Below are 14,311 nucleotides of genomic sequence, written 5' to 3'. Positions count from 1 at the left end.
CCATCACTTTTCTTCTGCTCTTTATTATAATAAGGCTCTCCACATGTCAACTGGAATCTGAATTGTAAAATACACAGCCCTGGTTTGATCCATGATGGCTCTTCAACCTGGAAAGTGGTACGCATGGGATTTGAAAAATAATTCTACTAAAACATAAAGCCACCAATGACAATGATGACTGATTTATTTTAGGACGAAGATGTTTTCTGACTAAGCTGCTAAGCTGTTTAATGAAGCAAACAACCTGGAACTAAAGGGGTGGGAAAGAATGCTAAGCAATCTGGCAGTGGTGGAAGAGGCTAAAAGAGGACACAAAACTGATGGGAGCCTGCCACCACCAAACTTTGCCATATAACACTCGAGCCCTGAGTCTTCAAGTTTTACCTGAAGATGTGCAGGCATGCATGTATCTTCTACTGTATGAAACTGAGAGGGAATTGTGACCCTCACTGACTTAATCTCGAAGGCCTGAAATTTCCCTAATGGAGACAGCTGGTTTGAAACTGGTTATTTCCATTTAGTGGGTGCTTTACGTCACTCCAATGCAGCAAACAGGACACCCAGTGGCACTGCTCAGTATGTCACAGCAAGACCGAAGCGCTCTGATCTGGGTTGCTCCTGCTTTTCAGGCAACACCTGAGCCCAGGACTGAGAGCTGCTACAGGGGAGGGATCTCAGTCCTGAGACACAGGATGTGTTGGGAGCCTCCAAAATGATCTTCTAATTTCTGTTGGGGCTTGAGCTTCCCCTTCTCCTCCTCTCTTCTCCTTGCCTTTTACCTTCCACTGCCATTAACTCCACTTTTGCCCTTTGACCACTATAAATCAAAGGAGTGTCACTGACACGGGGAATGGGGTGGGAGCAGTAGACAGCAATGACCTAAGCTTTACTTTGCACGTTTATACTTTTTACCTGCAGTCACATTGCAGTAGCTCTCATTTACTGGCTTTCCAGTCTCCAGCAGCAAGAAAATGTGCCCCAGACACATCTCTTATTAATATAAACAGAGTGAGACAAAATTTGCCATACCCCACTTAATATTCAACTGTTCTCTATTTAGTGATAACTTTAAATACCAGCTGAATCAGATGTGTTTTGTAAAACACCCCTTCCATGGAAAAACTCATGGTGTCAGCTAAGGCTTAGTGTGTGCAAGATTTGCTTCTCTTACCTTATGCATTGATGCCAGAGAGAGACTGATGCCAACTGACAGGCTAAGCGACAGGTGTTGCTGTGCCTGATTTTATTCAGTTTTATTGCTCCAAGCCTGTGCTGGGCCAGGGGCAAAGCTGGTTTGCTTGGGGTTCTTGTAATATGCTACCTTTCACTCTGCTTTCCAGAAAAAAAAAATGCAATGGCTCTCTCTTCTTTGAACATTTTAAGAGTGTATCCATAAATATGAGCTAGCTCCAAGATACATAAATATTTCAAACAACATAAATATATTTTAACCTTAAGTGTATTTAATATGTGACCTACGTATGTTTGAAACTATCACATAACAGTGCAGCTGCTATGTTAATGTATCTTATCAAAGGGGAGACAAGGTTGAAAACTATTGTTGATCACAATGTTTTCTGACTCTGGGAAGACTCTTCTCCGACTTTAAATGTCATTGTCATCACCCAGGATTCACAAGAAGTATCTCACATATAAAGAATGGTGACTGAAAAGGGTTGCCGTGAGTTTTCATGAGAAATTTCTTGTGACATGCACTTTGTGGAAAATCAACTTTCACATTTTCTTTTGTCAGTGACAGGGTGAGAAAACTGGTTGAAAATGAAAGATGTTCTATCAAAAGTGTCCAGGTTTATCTTTCAGGCATGCCTCCAAAACCTAGGGAATTTTATGTGGAAGGAAAATATATCATTTATTTATTTGTTTGTTTGTTTGTTTGTTTAAATACATTATTTCCATACAAAAGAATCAATATTTTTCAATTGTTTTTGCATATCAACTCTAAACACAAAGCTATTGTCCAATGACAAAACTATGTATCTGCTCTTACTAGTGGCTTTTGCATGTGGCAAGGAATAAACAGCTTTGATAAAGAAACTAATTTGAGTTGCTTAACAAAACCACTCTTGTTGATATTCATGTGTATTCAGTCTTCTCATTATTTTAAATTAATGCAAACAAAACATGGCAGAGTTTTCTTGTTTCTTAAATAGATACAAGGTACAAGAAATTGGAACAAGCATGAATTAAAATGCACGGAGGCATGTGAATATATATTGTTACATTATACAGTGTCATAGAACTCCAAGGAAAAGCTTGAAGGAAAAAATTAGGACAAATTTGTCAATATGGGGATGGGAATGAAATTTCAATCTCATCACTAAATTCATCTATTGGCTTATTGCTAAGATTCATTGTCAGAAGGAATTAGCCTTCCATGAAGCACTTAAATACGTAACAATATCACATACACTCTTACATATCTGTGTATGAACTGCTTAACAGGGGAAGGGCTATCTGTTATTCAACTGTGCTTATACTTCTATCACTATCTCTCAGGTTTTGAGATTAATTTTTAGGTAACCTGTTATGTGCACCAGGTCTACTTCCATATCCATAGAAGGAGAAAGAATTTCATTCTAAGGAATCTCAAATGTCACAGCTTCAGTCCTGATTCAGGCAAGCATCCCGTCTGGGATCCTCGCAGCAATGAAACAGAAGGATGCATTAAGGGGTTTCATGTAGGTTGCGTGTAGGAGTTCAGACCTACATGCCTAGGAACATTTAAGGTGTACTTAAGGGGAACTAAGTAGAAAACCAGCAGTAGAACCTTTTGGCAAGAGAATCACTCTGTGCTCATTAACACTCAAAAATGAGCATATAGCACCCTGCAATGTATTTGAGAAGCTGGCCCATGTCTTGCATGGTCACTTGAGCAATAACCCAATGTTATTAAAACCCAGTGGTTTTAAACTAAAAGAGGGTTGATTCAAACTTGATATAAGGAAGAAGTTTTTTATGATGAGGTTTGCAAAACACTGGCACAGATTGTCCAGGAGGTGGTAGATGCCCCATCTCTGGAAACATTCAAGGCTGGGTTGGACAGGCCTTTGTGCACCTGGTCTAGGGGAAGGTGTCACCGCTCATTGCAGGGGGTTTGAACTGGGTAACCTTGAAAGTCCCTTTATACCCAAACCATTCTATGATTCTATGATTATATGAACCCTAGCATGGTCCTAATAGCACACAGAAATCAGGGAAATATCCCCACAAGAGGCAGGCATGTGCCAAGGGGAGTGCAGCTCTGCTGAAAACCCAGCTGCTCGGGTCACGCTTCAATACTTTGTACACTTGCATGCCTGAATGAGCATGATGTGGATGTCACTCATGCAGCTCAGCTCTGGTGATGACACAGCCCTGAGTGCAGCCATCATAGCAGAGTTCTGTCTGGGTAGTCCCACTCTTAGCAGGGAGTATAGGCACAAAAGCTGTTGCTTTCCCATCCAAAAGCAAAGCAGCTCCATGCACCAGAGGATCCCAGGGTTGCAGAGGGGAATGCGCACCCAACATTTTGACCTATACTTTCCTGACACTAATGATGCCTGGTAAGATTTTTCTCCCACCACACAGCTATAAGCAAATTGTCCCTCGTGGCAAAATGGTGTACCCCGAAACTTTGTAACAAGGACAGGGAAGCCCATAGTTCATTTTCCCCTTTGTAGACTTGTTTGCCACCATTTAGTGATTGTAGAGACCAAGTGTGAGTCAATCACCACAAAAGCATTCTGATATTATAATCCCACAGAAGTAATTCAAATGACCCACAACTATACATGAGAAACTTTGCAGATATAAACTGGCTTTTGATTTCTATATAAGTAGAAAAGTGATCTCTAAGTCAGTTATCAGTGACCCCAGAGGAGGTGCATCTCACAGGAGATCACGAGTCCAAGCTGGATGCCCAGGCTGCCCCAGGTGGTCACCTGTGACTTACATGTCTAATTTTTAGGTGTTTAAATTACACCCAGCTGCTTTGACCTGCCTGTTGGGAATCGCCAGCCCCAGACGCGAATTCTGCCCCTTTGGAAACATGCCCCGTATTTTCTTAAGTGCATTCCACACTCTGGAAGCCGCAGCGACTTCCTTCCCTAAAAAATCGCGACGGCAGGCGTACCTCTCAGCACAGTAAGCCTTACAGGCTGCTAAGGGAGAGGCGGAAGGCGCCGCCGGACCCCACCCAAGCACAGCCCCGCGATGTGCCTGTCGGAGGGAGGCTCCGGTGTGCCCGGTGCCGGCGCAGGGCGGCTCGGGGCCGCCCGCACGGCGCCGCCATTGGCTGTCCCCGGCCGGCGGGGCCGGCGCAGCCGCGGGCGGGTGCGCGGTGGGGCGGCGGGGCGGGAGCGAGCGGCAGCGCGCACACGCGGCGCCCCGACGGCAGCGGCGGGTGCGCGCGGGAGCTGGGCCCTCGGCGGGACGCTCCCGGTGTGTTCGAGCGTTTACCTTTTCCCCTTCTTTTAGTAGAGTTTTTCTACGGTGTTTTTCTTCTTTTTTCCCCCGTTCCCCGCCAGGACTGGGAGCAGGACCCGCGCCCCTGGAACTGCTATGCCAACTGAACTCCGCAGGGCCGTGAGAATGCACGCCATCTCCGACCTGCACTCCTCCCTCACCCTGCGGCTCCTTAACAAGGGGCCCGAGTACCTCCGCAGGCAGATGGAGGCCGGCAACCCCGGCAGGAGAAGTGCCGTGGAGAGGCTAGCAGCCGATAAGGCCAAGTACGTAAAAAGCCAGCGGGTAATCAGCACCACGCAGGAGCCCGTCATCGTGTTCAGCTCAGCCTCGGAGAGCAGCAGCGAGACCTGCTCGGTGGAGAGCAAGAAACCCAGCAGGGACTTTGGGAGAGGGAAGGGCGCGAAGCCGCTGGAGCTGGCGAAGGCGGTGTATTCCTGCCGGGCCCCCCTGCAGCACGGCCCCCCCATAGCCAGGCGCAGCACCCCCAGGAGGCAGATGCGGCCGGACTCCCTGGTGATTTACCGCCAGAAATGCGAGTTCGGGAGAGGTCAAAGCCAGGACAGCTCACGGGGGAGCTTGGTGAGGAGGATCTTCCAAGGGTCTGTAAAGGAGAAGCAGCTGGCTTCCTCTGAGATGCCCAGAGTCATGGAGGACACCGCAGCCACCGAGAGCAAAGAGCCTCTCTCAGAGAAAGACAGTGACCGTGAGCTGAGCAGCCATGGAGCGGAGCAAGCCATCACTATGAGCACTGAAGCACGAGGAGTATGTACAAAAGAGCATGAGGGACCCTCAAAACTTAGTATACCTCCTGAGGAGGCCAAGGAGGTGAAGAGGAGAGGTCTCCATCGCTCCCAGTCGGACATCAGCTCTCGCTACTCCAAGTCTTTCTCCGAGTTTGATACATTTTTTAAGTACTGTGGCCTGGATCAGGAGGTCATCGAGGATCTCGGGAGAGAGAACTTCTCCGTGGTGTCCGACAACATCTCCTTCAAGATCCGCAGCATCAGTGTGGCAACGTCCGAGAGCGACTTCACGAGGCACAGCGGGGACGAGGGGCTACTGGAGGATGAACTCACAGAGCAGGTCCCGAGCAGCACCTCTGTGATTGAGCGCAATGCTCGGATAATCAAATGGCTGTACACGTGTAAGAAAGCCAAGGAGGCTAACAAAATGATCCAGGAACTGGCATGATGGCTTCTTTCAGCGTGCATTGCAGCCTCAAGGTGTGTGCAAAGCCTCACCCTGTTGATTTATGTATTTCTCTTTCCTCTTTAGCAAGAGGTTGGCTTTTCTTAGTTTATTTTAGTCTTTTCATGAAGACTAAAGGGAACTATTTTGTACGCAAAGTGTTCCCATACAGGCTTTTTGCAAAGCAGAAATCTGTATTGTTACAAAATACAAACAAATACATGAGAGTCAGAGTCAGTGTTTATGAGGCATGTCTGGCTTTTGCAGATTCCTGCTTTGTAAATAGCTTGTTTTCTCCAATTTCTGCTATATTAAATGGTAGAATAAAAAGTTAGAAAAATGTTCAACCCTTAATTGCAGTTGCTTAGTAACAGACAGAACTGAAACTATTACTAATTAGGCGTACACTGTATTCATACTGCACTGCTACAGTTTTCCTCGCCTTACTGTCCCTCACTCTTTCCCTTCCCCCTTACACATAGGCACCCCCAAGTATCAGGAAGGAAGAGCAGAGTCGGTGCTCCTGCTAGCAATCCTATTTCCTCTTCACCTTTCTGTTGGGACCATAAAAGTTTGTTCCAGGTGAAATACTCCCTTGCATTCACAGGCTTTTATTTTCTGTCCTGTTTGACTGTAGTGTTTTTGGCTCCTCTGCAGTGGGTTTTGCTGTGTGGTTTGGCACTGGTAGCTGGAAATCCGTTGTGAGGTTTGCCTTGGTTAGAGGGGTACTTCACTGCTTTAAACTAGAGATAATTAATACAAATATGTGGTATCTAGACTTGGAAATCAATTACTTCACAGACAGAAGCAGAACAAATGTAGCCCTGATGAAAGTCGATATCCTGGTTATAAATAAAAGCGGTGTTTATTCTCCATCTGATTTCCTAAGAAAGAACTGTATTCATGGAGCTTTTGGTATTGATGATCTAGTAGATAACAGGTTTTTTCTCCTTCCAATATGTGAAGCCCTTAGGATAGGTACCACAACTTACAGTGTGGCATTTAAAAATTGGGTGAGTAGGTATTGATACGAAGGATTACATGCATATTTTCTGACAGTTTGTAATTGGTGCGTAAGAAGAACATTATTTAGCGTAGATACAGCTGTTGATACAGCTTGTGGGCCTTATGAAGATAGAGAAATAAGTAGTGCTTGAGCCTCTTTCCTGTGTGGATGTGGGACTGTCACTTCTGATTCCTTTAATCTATATACAGCAAAACTCCATGTACTTACTTTGAATTGGTTTTAATTATGTGAAAATTGGATCACATTTTAAAATTGATTTTTTCTCAAATGCCTGTTTTCTTCCTGCAAGTTGAGGGAGGAGGAAGGGGGGGCAGGGAGAGCCATTTTCACAAACATTTCAAGCCCTTGTAGATAAGAAGGGTTGTCAGGTATCCAGCTGACAGCTTAAAGAAGTGCTGTTATGTAACAGATCCTTTCCCAAATTACCTTAGAGGAAAGACAGGGCTCTCCTGAAGTTAGTAATTTCTCCTTTCTCATCCTTCTTTGATAAAAGTCCAGGGAGATGCACAAAACAAAACGATGCAGGTGGCAGTTTGTGAAGCTTGTTGCTCACTGCAGTTGCTGGCCTTGCTGAACGCACAGGATGGGAGGCAGATTTCACCACAAGCAGAAACCATGCAACAAAGCCAACCATATTTCCTTGAAGGAAACCAAAATAAAAGCCTGTTTGCTCCTAAATGTCCTTGCTGGGGGTAGGATCCAGGGCCAGAACCACGGTTATCACTGCAGACCCTGCTCAGGAGGGAGCAGTTGGCCCTTTCCCCATCCATTTGCACAGTGCTAAGCATTGCCAGTGCTGCAGCTAAGACAGGAGATGCTGGTGACCACCCCAGGAAGCATGCAGTCTGCAGAGGAGGTGGTTCACCAGGGCATTTGCTGGGCAGAATTTGAGAGTTGTTATCACCATGTGGTTGCAGGATAAGTCCTGTATTCTGATCAAAATGTTCATCTTTTCTTTCAGCCCTAGTTTCTCTGACAATGCAGCACCTAGTTAAACATCCGTGTGTTTTCACTTTATCCACATATTTGGCTCTGCTTAGTTTGCTTACTGTTTACTAATGGGCAGCAGACTTCTGTGCTGCATGAGGGAGCGATGTGCCTTGCTTTCCCAGGTACAGCCTTGAAAGTTCCTCATTTTACACAGAGGCTTGAAAATTGTTGTACCATCTGTGGAAAAAAGGCAGAAACCTGTTTTTTAAAATGCAGCCTTCATTATGTGTAAAACATCTTTCAAGAACTGTAGGGCTCTTTCAGGCCAGTGATCATTCCATTCATATTTTATGTTCTCCGTTTAATTTTTCATAAGCTCTCTGGGACCTGGTGGGGCACCATGTAAATCAAGCAGCTATTTGAAGGATCAGGTTCCCTAACACGTTTCATCAGAGTGATGATTGCAGAGTCTGAGCATGGGTGGAGAGCTTCAGAAAACCGAGGTCCTCAGTGAGATGGGCTTCTGCTTCTCAGTGGGATGTTGCCTGGATTAAAACTCTGCAGTCCAGCACCTCTGTCAGTCCCTCAAACTCTTAAGAAGGGGGCTCACTCTGTGTCCTTCTCGGGTTGAATCAAGATTATTCAGCCTTGAGTTTCAGTGCCATTCTTATATGGATGTTCATTATTCAAGCGGAAATCTCCTGGCAGGGGAATTTACTATGTTGGCAATTGCCATAAGCAGCTGAATAAAAGCTTTAGAGTATCACTTTATGCTTGTCTGATGTGATAAATAATAAATGACACTATTTTTTCTCTTTCTTCAGAATCCTTGACTTGAAAGTCGAACAAAACCAGACACAGGAAGAAACTCTTTCCTCATCTAGATCATGAATGCTTTGTCCAAGTTTAGTATTTTATTACTGCCTCCTACCTTTGCCCACCTTCCTCTTACCACAAACACGGGAGCTTCTAGGAGCACAGTGACAAGCGGAGATTGTGAACTGTGCTCCAGCAAGGCAGCAAGAAACGAAAGCTCCTGTAAAACCAAAGCGTGGCAGCAGCTGCCATCCATGGTTAACATTCAGAATCAGCTTACTGCCCCAGGCCCCAGGATGCTCTTCCAGGATGTGACAGAAGGTCTGTGTTGTGCATCCATCTCTTTCCAGCAACGAATTTGTCAACAGCGATGGGAGGAGAAAGTGGGTATGAAGTGGCAATGACCTCTAGGTCAGGCGTTTTCTCGCGGACAGACAGGCTCCACCTGGATGTTCAAAGGCTCTGTCTTGCCAGGGCTGTTTGACCAGGGCTCATCCTGACATCATTAGATGTTATTTGTTTGGCTGGTGAGGACTAACTGTGGCAGCTTTATCTGGGATACTTGGCAAACATGTTGTAAGCTAAATCCCTGCCAAGCCTCTCTTTCTCTGGGAGCATTCAAGCCAAACTGGAGTACCCTGTATTCATTTAGTTTGTCTCACAGCTTGCTCAAGCCAGGGCAAACCCTGCCCCAAATATTTTCAGGAGCATGTTTCCAAGAAACAGGTAGTTAAAAATAAGGGAGTGTTTTGCATTGTTACTGCCTTTGCCTTGCTGCAAAACAGCACAATTCACGTGTACATAGGCTCTTCCACTTTGTTTGCAATACGTCTCCAACTCTGACATTGCAAACATTGCATGGTTTGGCAGGTTGTAGTTTAGCACATTTCATTTTATGCACCATGAGTGAGCAGTGTGCTTAGGAAAATGTATCCCAGGCTATGCATGGCCACACTTCTCTAGCATGGGTCTGGAGTACGGGCTGTGCTTGGGATGTGTGGGACAGCATCCCTGCGGTGCAAGGCAAGAAGTCATGTCAGGGCACAGCAGTGGCAGCTAAATGTCCTGGTAGAGTGGAATGCCCAATATAAACAACACCTTGCTCACTATCATCAATAAAATGCTTCATTTGGACTGGCTAAGCTAAGTGTGTTTTAAAAGCTGATAAAAAGTACTTTAGATCACCAGTGTAGTGAATGAGGCCTCTACAATAACTCATGGAATTTGCTGGCTGTGCCTCAAACATTTACCTCAGTCTGTCATTGCTTGCTAAAAAATGTCTTGCACCAAAGCATTTATTTGTGGACACTGCAAACCACACAAAAATGCAACACCCCCACACCCCCTGCCAAAAAAAATCCCAACAGTCAAAGCCAAATCCTTTCAGTTGCACCAATGCCCCTCTATGATAGCTGCACAGCTGGCATAGCAGTGACTTGACCTGAGGGTGCTGCAGAAAAGTTTACTTTGTGTTACCATGGATGTGGGGTCCTAGTGTCTGTCTTAACCTGACTGTCAGATCGGCAGTGCAAGGAGTTCAGAAACACCAACTTTCATTCTCTGCATTCCTCCTGCTTGCAGCATGGCAGCTCCTACTGCTGCCTCTCCTGGCCCAAAACAGCTGCTAGCACAGCTGGGTGGATGCTGACCTCAACTGAGCACTCAAGCTGTGTTTCTGAAGTGTTTGCCACTCTCAGTAAATACATCTGGAGAAGCAGAAAGAGCAAGGGTGAGCATTAAAGATTCAACAAAACATTGGTGGTAGGAGGAACCTATGCCAGTGTTGTGCACTGGAAGAGTTTGACCTTCAGGTGCTCATCACACAGTGTAGTTGACATCAGTTGCATTCACAGCAAGATCATCTAGGTTCCATTTTAGTATCTGTTAAATGTACTTGGCAGTTCTCAGTTACAGACATGGTCTGGGAATGCAGAGCATTTGTCTTCGTTTTCTGTGTTGTGTACTAAGGTCTACATGTCTGCAGTTGTTGGGATGGATGGATAGCAATTCCAGATAAAATAATTGTTGAACCTGCTTTCCACTTGGGAGAAAATTAAATAGTTTGCTTGAGTGAGCTTCTGGAAACTTAAAGGGAAGGTAGTACATAGGGATTTGTTCATTAAATAATGAATTTTCTATGTCTATTTGTTACATTATTATTAAAGGATGATTCTTAGAAAACTCCAACCCAAGATGCTGCTAATGTGGTAAGATCTGTGCACCTAAGGTGCAGTTTTTTAAGGGATGAGGTCTAGGTTTATTAGTCAAGAATACAACTTGGCGTATCTGTTCTTTTCATGATCATTTTGCAATGTGCTGTACTATGTTAATGTTCATATGCATTTGTCAGAGCTAAGGACTGCTTTTCTTTGAAAATATGAATGACTGTAGACAGATCAGAGTGCAAGAAAAATGTTTTGTGTTACAAATCACTGCCCTGCCACTGAAGAGTGTTATTTTCTTTTGTTTTCAAGAAAAAGTTTTTCAGTTTCAAACTTCTGTTTGTTTTTGCTCTTATAGTTGAGCAGCTCCCAAAAGTTAAGATGAAAGATGTGTGGGTCATGAGTTTTCAATGTTAGAAAGAAATACGTTTAATTTGCTTGAAAGTACGGAGCATCAGCCTTTCTCAAAATTGATGGCGGTTTTATGGCAGAGGTCAGAAAAATCAGAACTGACCCCATAATGAATATTTTTTAACCCCTCTTTTTGTCTTTATGATTTTCCACACTGATGCATGGCAAAATTTCCCAGCTTTGTTCAAACTCCAGTGGGTACGCCAGTTTATCCCAGATATCATTTACTTCAGAGACCATGTGGTCCCATCTAAGATCTTCCCCTGACAAGCTGTAGATTCCCTTTGTTCAATAATAACCTCTGGGTAAGCCAGTAACCTACCTTTCCCAGTATGCCAGAACCAGCATAGACAGCATCAACCATAGATGACAATCCTTCTTTCTCTGTACATCTTGGGAATGGGTACTTCAGTGCTTTTTCCAAAGACTAGGAGCTCTGGGTTTCACTTGGCTCCTGTTGCTGTTACATGTGAAGTCTTTTCCTTCCAGTCTTTTGGGAAACCTAAAACTGGGGCTGAGGGGAAAGGCAAGTCATAAATTGAATTATTTTGTTTGATTAACATTATGTAAACTAAAACAGTCAAATGGAGTGCAAGCATGCAGTGCTAAGTGCTGTTTCTACCCAAGTGTTTCAGGGTGCTCCAGTGCTGTGAAGAGGGCAATGTCCGTGGCTGTACTGTAACAGGCAAAAGGTGCAAAGTATGGGTTTTATGGCCTGGAAACAAGTATTTGCAATAAAGGCATCAGAGAGACTGTAATCTTTGCAATATATTGTAAATATTACTGTACAGAAATCTATAAGCAAGAAATACAGATTGTTCTATAATACATATATTACTTTTCTAAGAGATCTGAGTCCTTGTATTTAGTAAAATGGGCCAAACATTACACTGATGGGGATTAAGCAGAAACTTTCTCCTGGGAGCAGGCTGTCCTGTAATTGCCTCCTGTGAAGTTTCTTACATCTGCTTTTGAATCCTTGGAAATAGAGTACTGGTCGGATCTGGTATGGATGTTTCTACGTTGCTATGTTTATATTCCTGTGAAAGAACCTGTGTGCTCCTGAATGCATACAAATAAAGTTTTCACTCTGAAAGTTCATGGATTTTTTTAAAGTATATTTTTATTTTGCTGTCTCTATTAGGGTACTATTATTTTAAAGTTAGAATCTCATTAGGAAATTAACTGTGTGTGCAGCTGATACTAGACTGCGAACATCTGGGCCATAGCCAGACCCATGACTGAGAGCTTAAGCAGGTAATCTTGTAAGGAGGTGGGATGATAACTGTTAGCTCGTGGTATCAGTAAATGTGAAATATGAAGCTAGGGCTGTTCCACAGTATTCTAATATTTTTCATCTCAGAATATGGCTGAAAAAATGGACAGTTTATTTCTGAAGGGTAGTGGGTTTTTTCCAGACTTCAGTATTATATTTGGTTTTACTCACTGTCAAAAGCTATAGTGTGCTGCAGGCAATACCCCATTCATCACAGCCAGTGTCCGAAGCAGCAGGGAGTTTGAAGATCTCCTTGGAAAAAACATTATCTCCAGAATCTTATTAAAAAGCTGATGTTTGGCTGGATTCTATTCCAGGAAGAATTCAATATATGATGCTAAATCCCTGTGAGAACTTTGTGAAGAAAGCAGCAGAAATAATGATTGTATAGGTTGCCCAGGGAGGTTGTGAATGCTCCATCCCTGGCAGTGTTCAAGGCCAGGTTGGATGAGGCCTTGGGTAATATGGTTTAGAGCGAGGTGTCCCTGCCCATGGCAGGGGGGTTGGAACTTGATGATCTTAAGGTCCTTTCCAACCCTAACTATTCTATGATATGGTGAGCTTTTACCACAGGCCAATGCACTCCAGTTGCATAACTATCATTTTGGTATGGTCTAACCTGCTCAGTCACTAGTGTTTCACTGGCCGGCATTTGAACACAACTGGAGGTAGAGCTAACCGGTGCTTGCTGTGCAGATTAGGCTCTTCCACAAAAAAATAAGAGCAACTTTATCATCACTGATGTGTAGCCTTCCCCACACAGCCCCTGATTGACTGGTATTAGTGCGAGATACAAAGCAAGTCTGGAAAAGGGTGACAATTTGTGGGTTGCCTCAGCAATTAATGAGATTAAAACTATCTCACAGTTTTGATTGGGTTTCACAGCTCACTTCAGTAATCAAGAGCACCAATTTTATGTTCTTTTTCATAGGCTGTAACAAGAACCAGAGGGTAGCAATCGTCAGCAGTTATCCATAAAGCCATGTGATTATTCATCAGGTGGTGATCAACTTGAGATAATGTATAACCAACCAGAGCCAAGATTTAGATGCACGCACAAAGAGGCAGGCATAGCTGAGCACTCTAAGGGGAATGCTGCTCTTACTCTTTCCTGTCAACCCAACCTCTTCTTACATCACTGTTTTTCTCACTGAGTAGGAAGTCTTAACCACTTCCACATTTATTCACCAGTTTGAATTGCTCATCTTACGCCCTCTCCAATAGTCCCTTTCTGTGTTTACATTTCCAGTGAACTCATTCATGTGCCAATCGTGTTACACAAGGCACTATTCCATCTATCCTCATCCTACAGTCTTTTTTTCTGAATGTTTCCATCCTTCTCAATCTTCTACCTTGCTCAATCTCTCACTACCCCAAGGAAACTAAAAACCAACTAAAACCAGTCAAAAAATGAATGATTTGCATAGTGAAGCAGAGGCTTACTGAATTAGAGACCAACTCTCCAGTCCTTTTTCATGTACATAGCTCTTCCTGCATAACTTAGCATATTATTTTTCATTGTTTTCCTCACTGATACCTGTTTGTAACATCATCCTTGGCTTGGTTTTAGGTCTTTTAGATGGTAAGTTTCTTACAGCTGTGGTGTGACACTTTTTGTCTGCAAAAAGCTTCTAAGCACAGCTACTGAAAAATCAAATGCCAAATCACAAATATTTTCACAGTGAAGTACAGCTTAAATATTCTGGGAACTTCAGTATGGGTGAATAAAAAGAACATCAGGTCAGTGAAAGCAACTTGGGCAAGTTTTGCCTGAAGTAGTTACTTCTGGGAGCCAACACAGAGAAGTATCTTTTAAACTTTTGGGAGAAATGCACCTCACTCCTTATTTCTTGAGGACCAGCCCTCACTCAACATTTATTTTATGAGGGAAAGTAAAATTAAGAAGTAGTTTATCACATAATAAAGTATACGAACATCAAGAAGTGATATAGTCTATCAGGTTCATCTACAAACACAAGTTGAGGTAACTCTCCAGGCATCCACTGGGTTTAAGAAGAGCTCCCTCCAAGCTGC

At 43.8% G+C, this 14,311-nt stretch overlaps 1 protein-coding gene across 1 annotated transcript; it reads left to right on the top strand.

Annotated features, from left to right (window-relative positions):
• The first annotated feature begins 4,378 nt into the window (after positions 1 to 4,378).
• FAM110C (family with sequence similarity 110 member C) lies at positions 4,379 to 8,702 on the top strand. The gene is made up of 2 exons (XM_061357538.1): positions 4,379 to 5,690; positions 8,437 to 8,702. The coding sequence occupies exon 1, from the start codon at positions 4,561 to 4,563 to the stop codon at positions 5,656 to 5,658; it is 1,098 nt and encodes a 365-aa protein (XP_061213522.1). The 5' UTR covers positions 4,379 to 4,560; the 3' UTR covers positions 5,659 to 5,690; positions 8,437 to 8,702.
• Positions 8,703 to 14,311: the final 5,609 nt, after the last annotated feature.

This window comes from Neopsephotus bourkii, unplaced genomic scaffold (assembly GCF_033783945.1).
Source record: "Neopsephotus bourkii isolate Nb327-2 ecotype Australia unplaced genomic scaffold, CSIRO-AGI_Nbou_v1 NB_908, whole genome shotgun sequence".
Taxonomy (NCBI): domain Eukaryota; kingdom Metazoa; phylum Chordata; class Aves; order Psittaciformes; family Psittacidae; genus Neopsephotus; species Neopsephotus bourkii.
The sequence above is the reverse complement of the archived record's forward strand: the minus strand, read 5'-3'. Positions and strand labels throughout refer to the sequence as shown.

What these genes read in the sequence shown, in the direction of transcription:
- FAM110C (XM_061357538.1), top strand. Translation starts at nt 4,561, where the DNA reads ATGCCAACTGAACTCCGCAGGGCCGTGAGAATGCACGCCATCTCCGAC.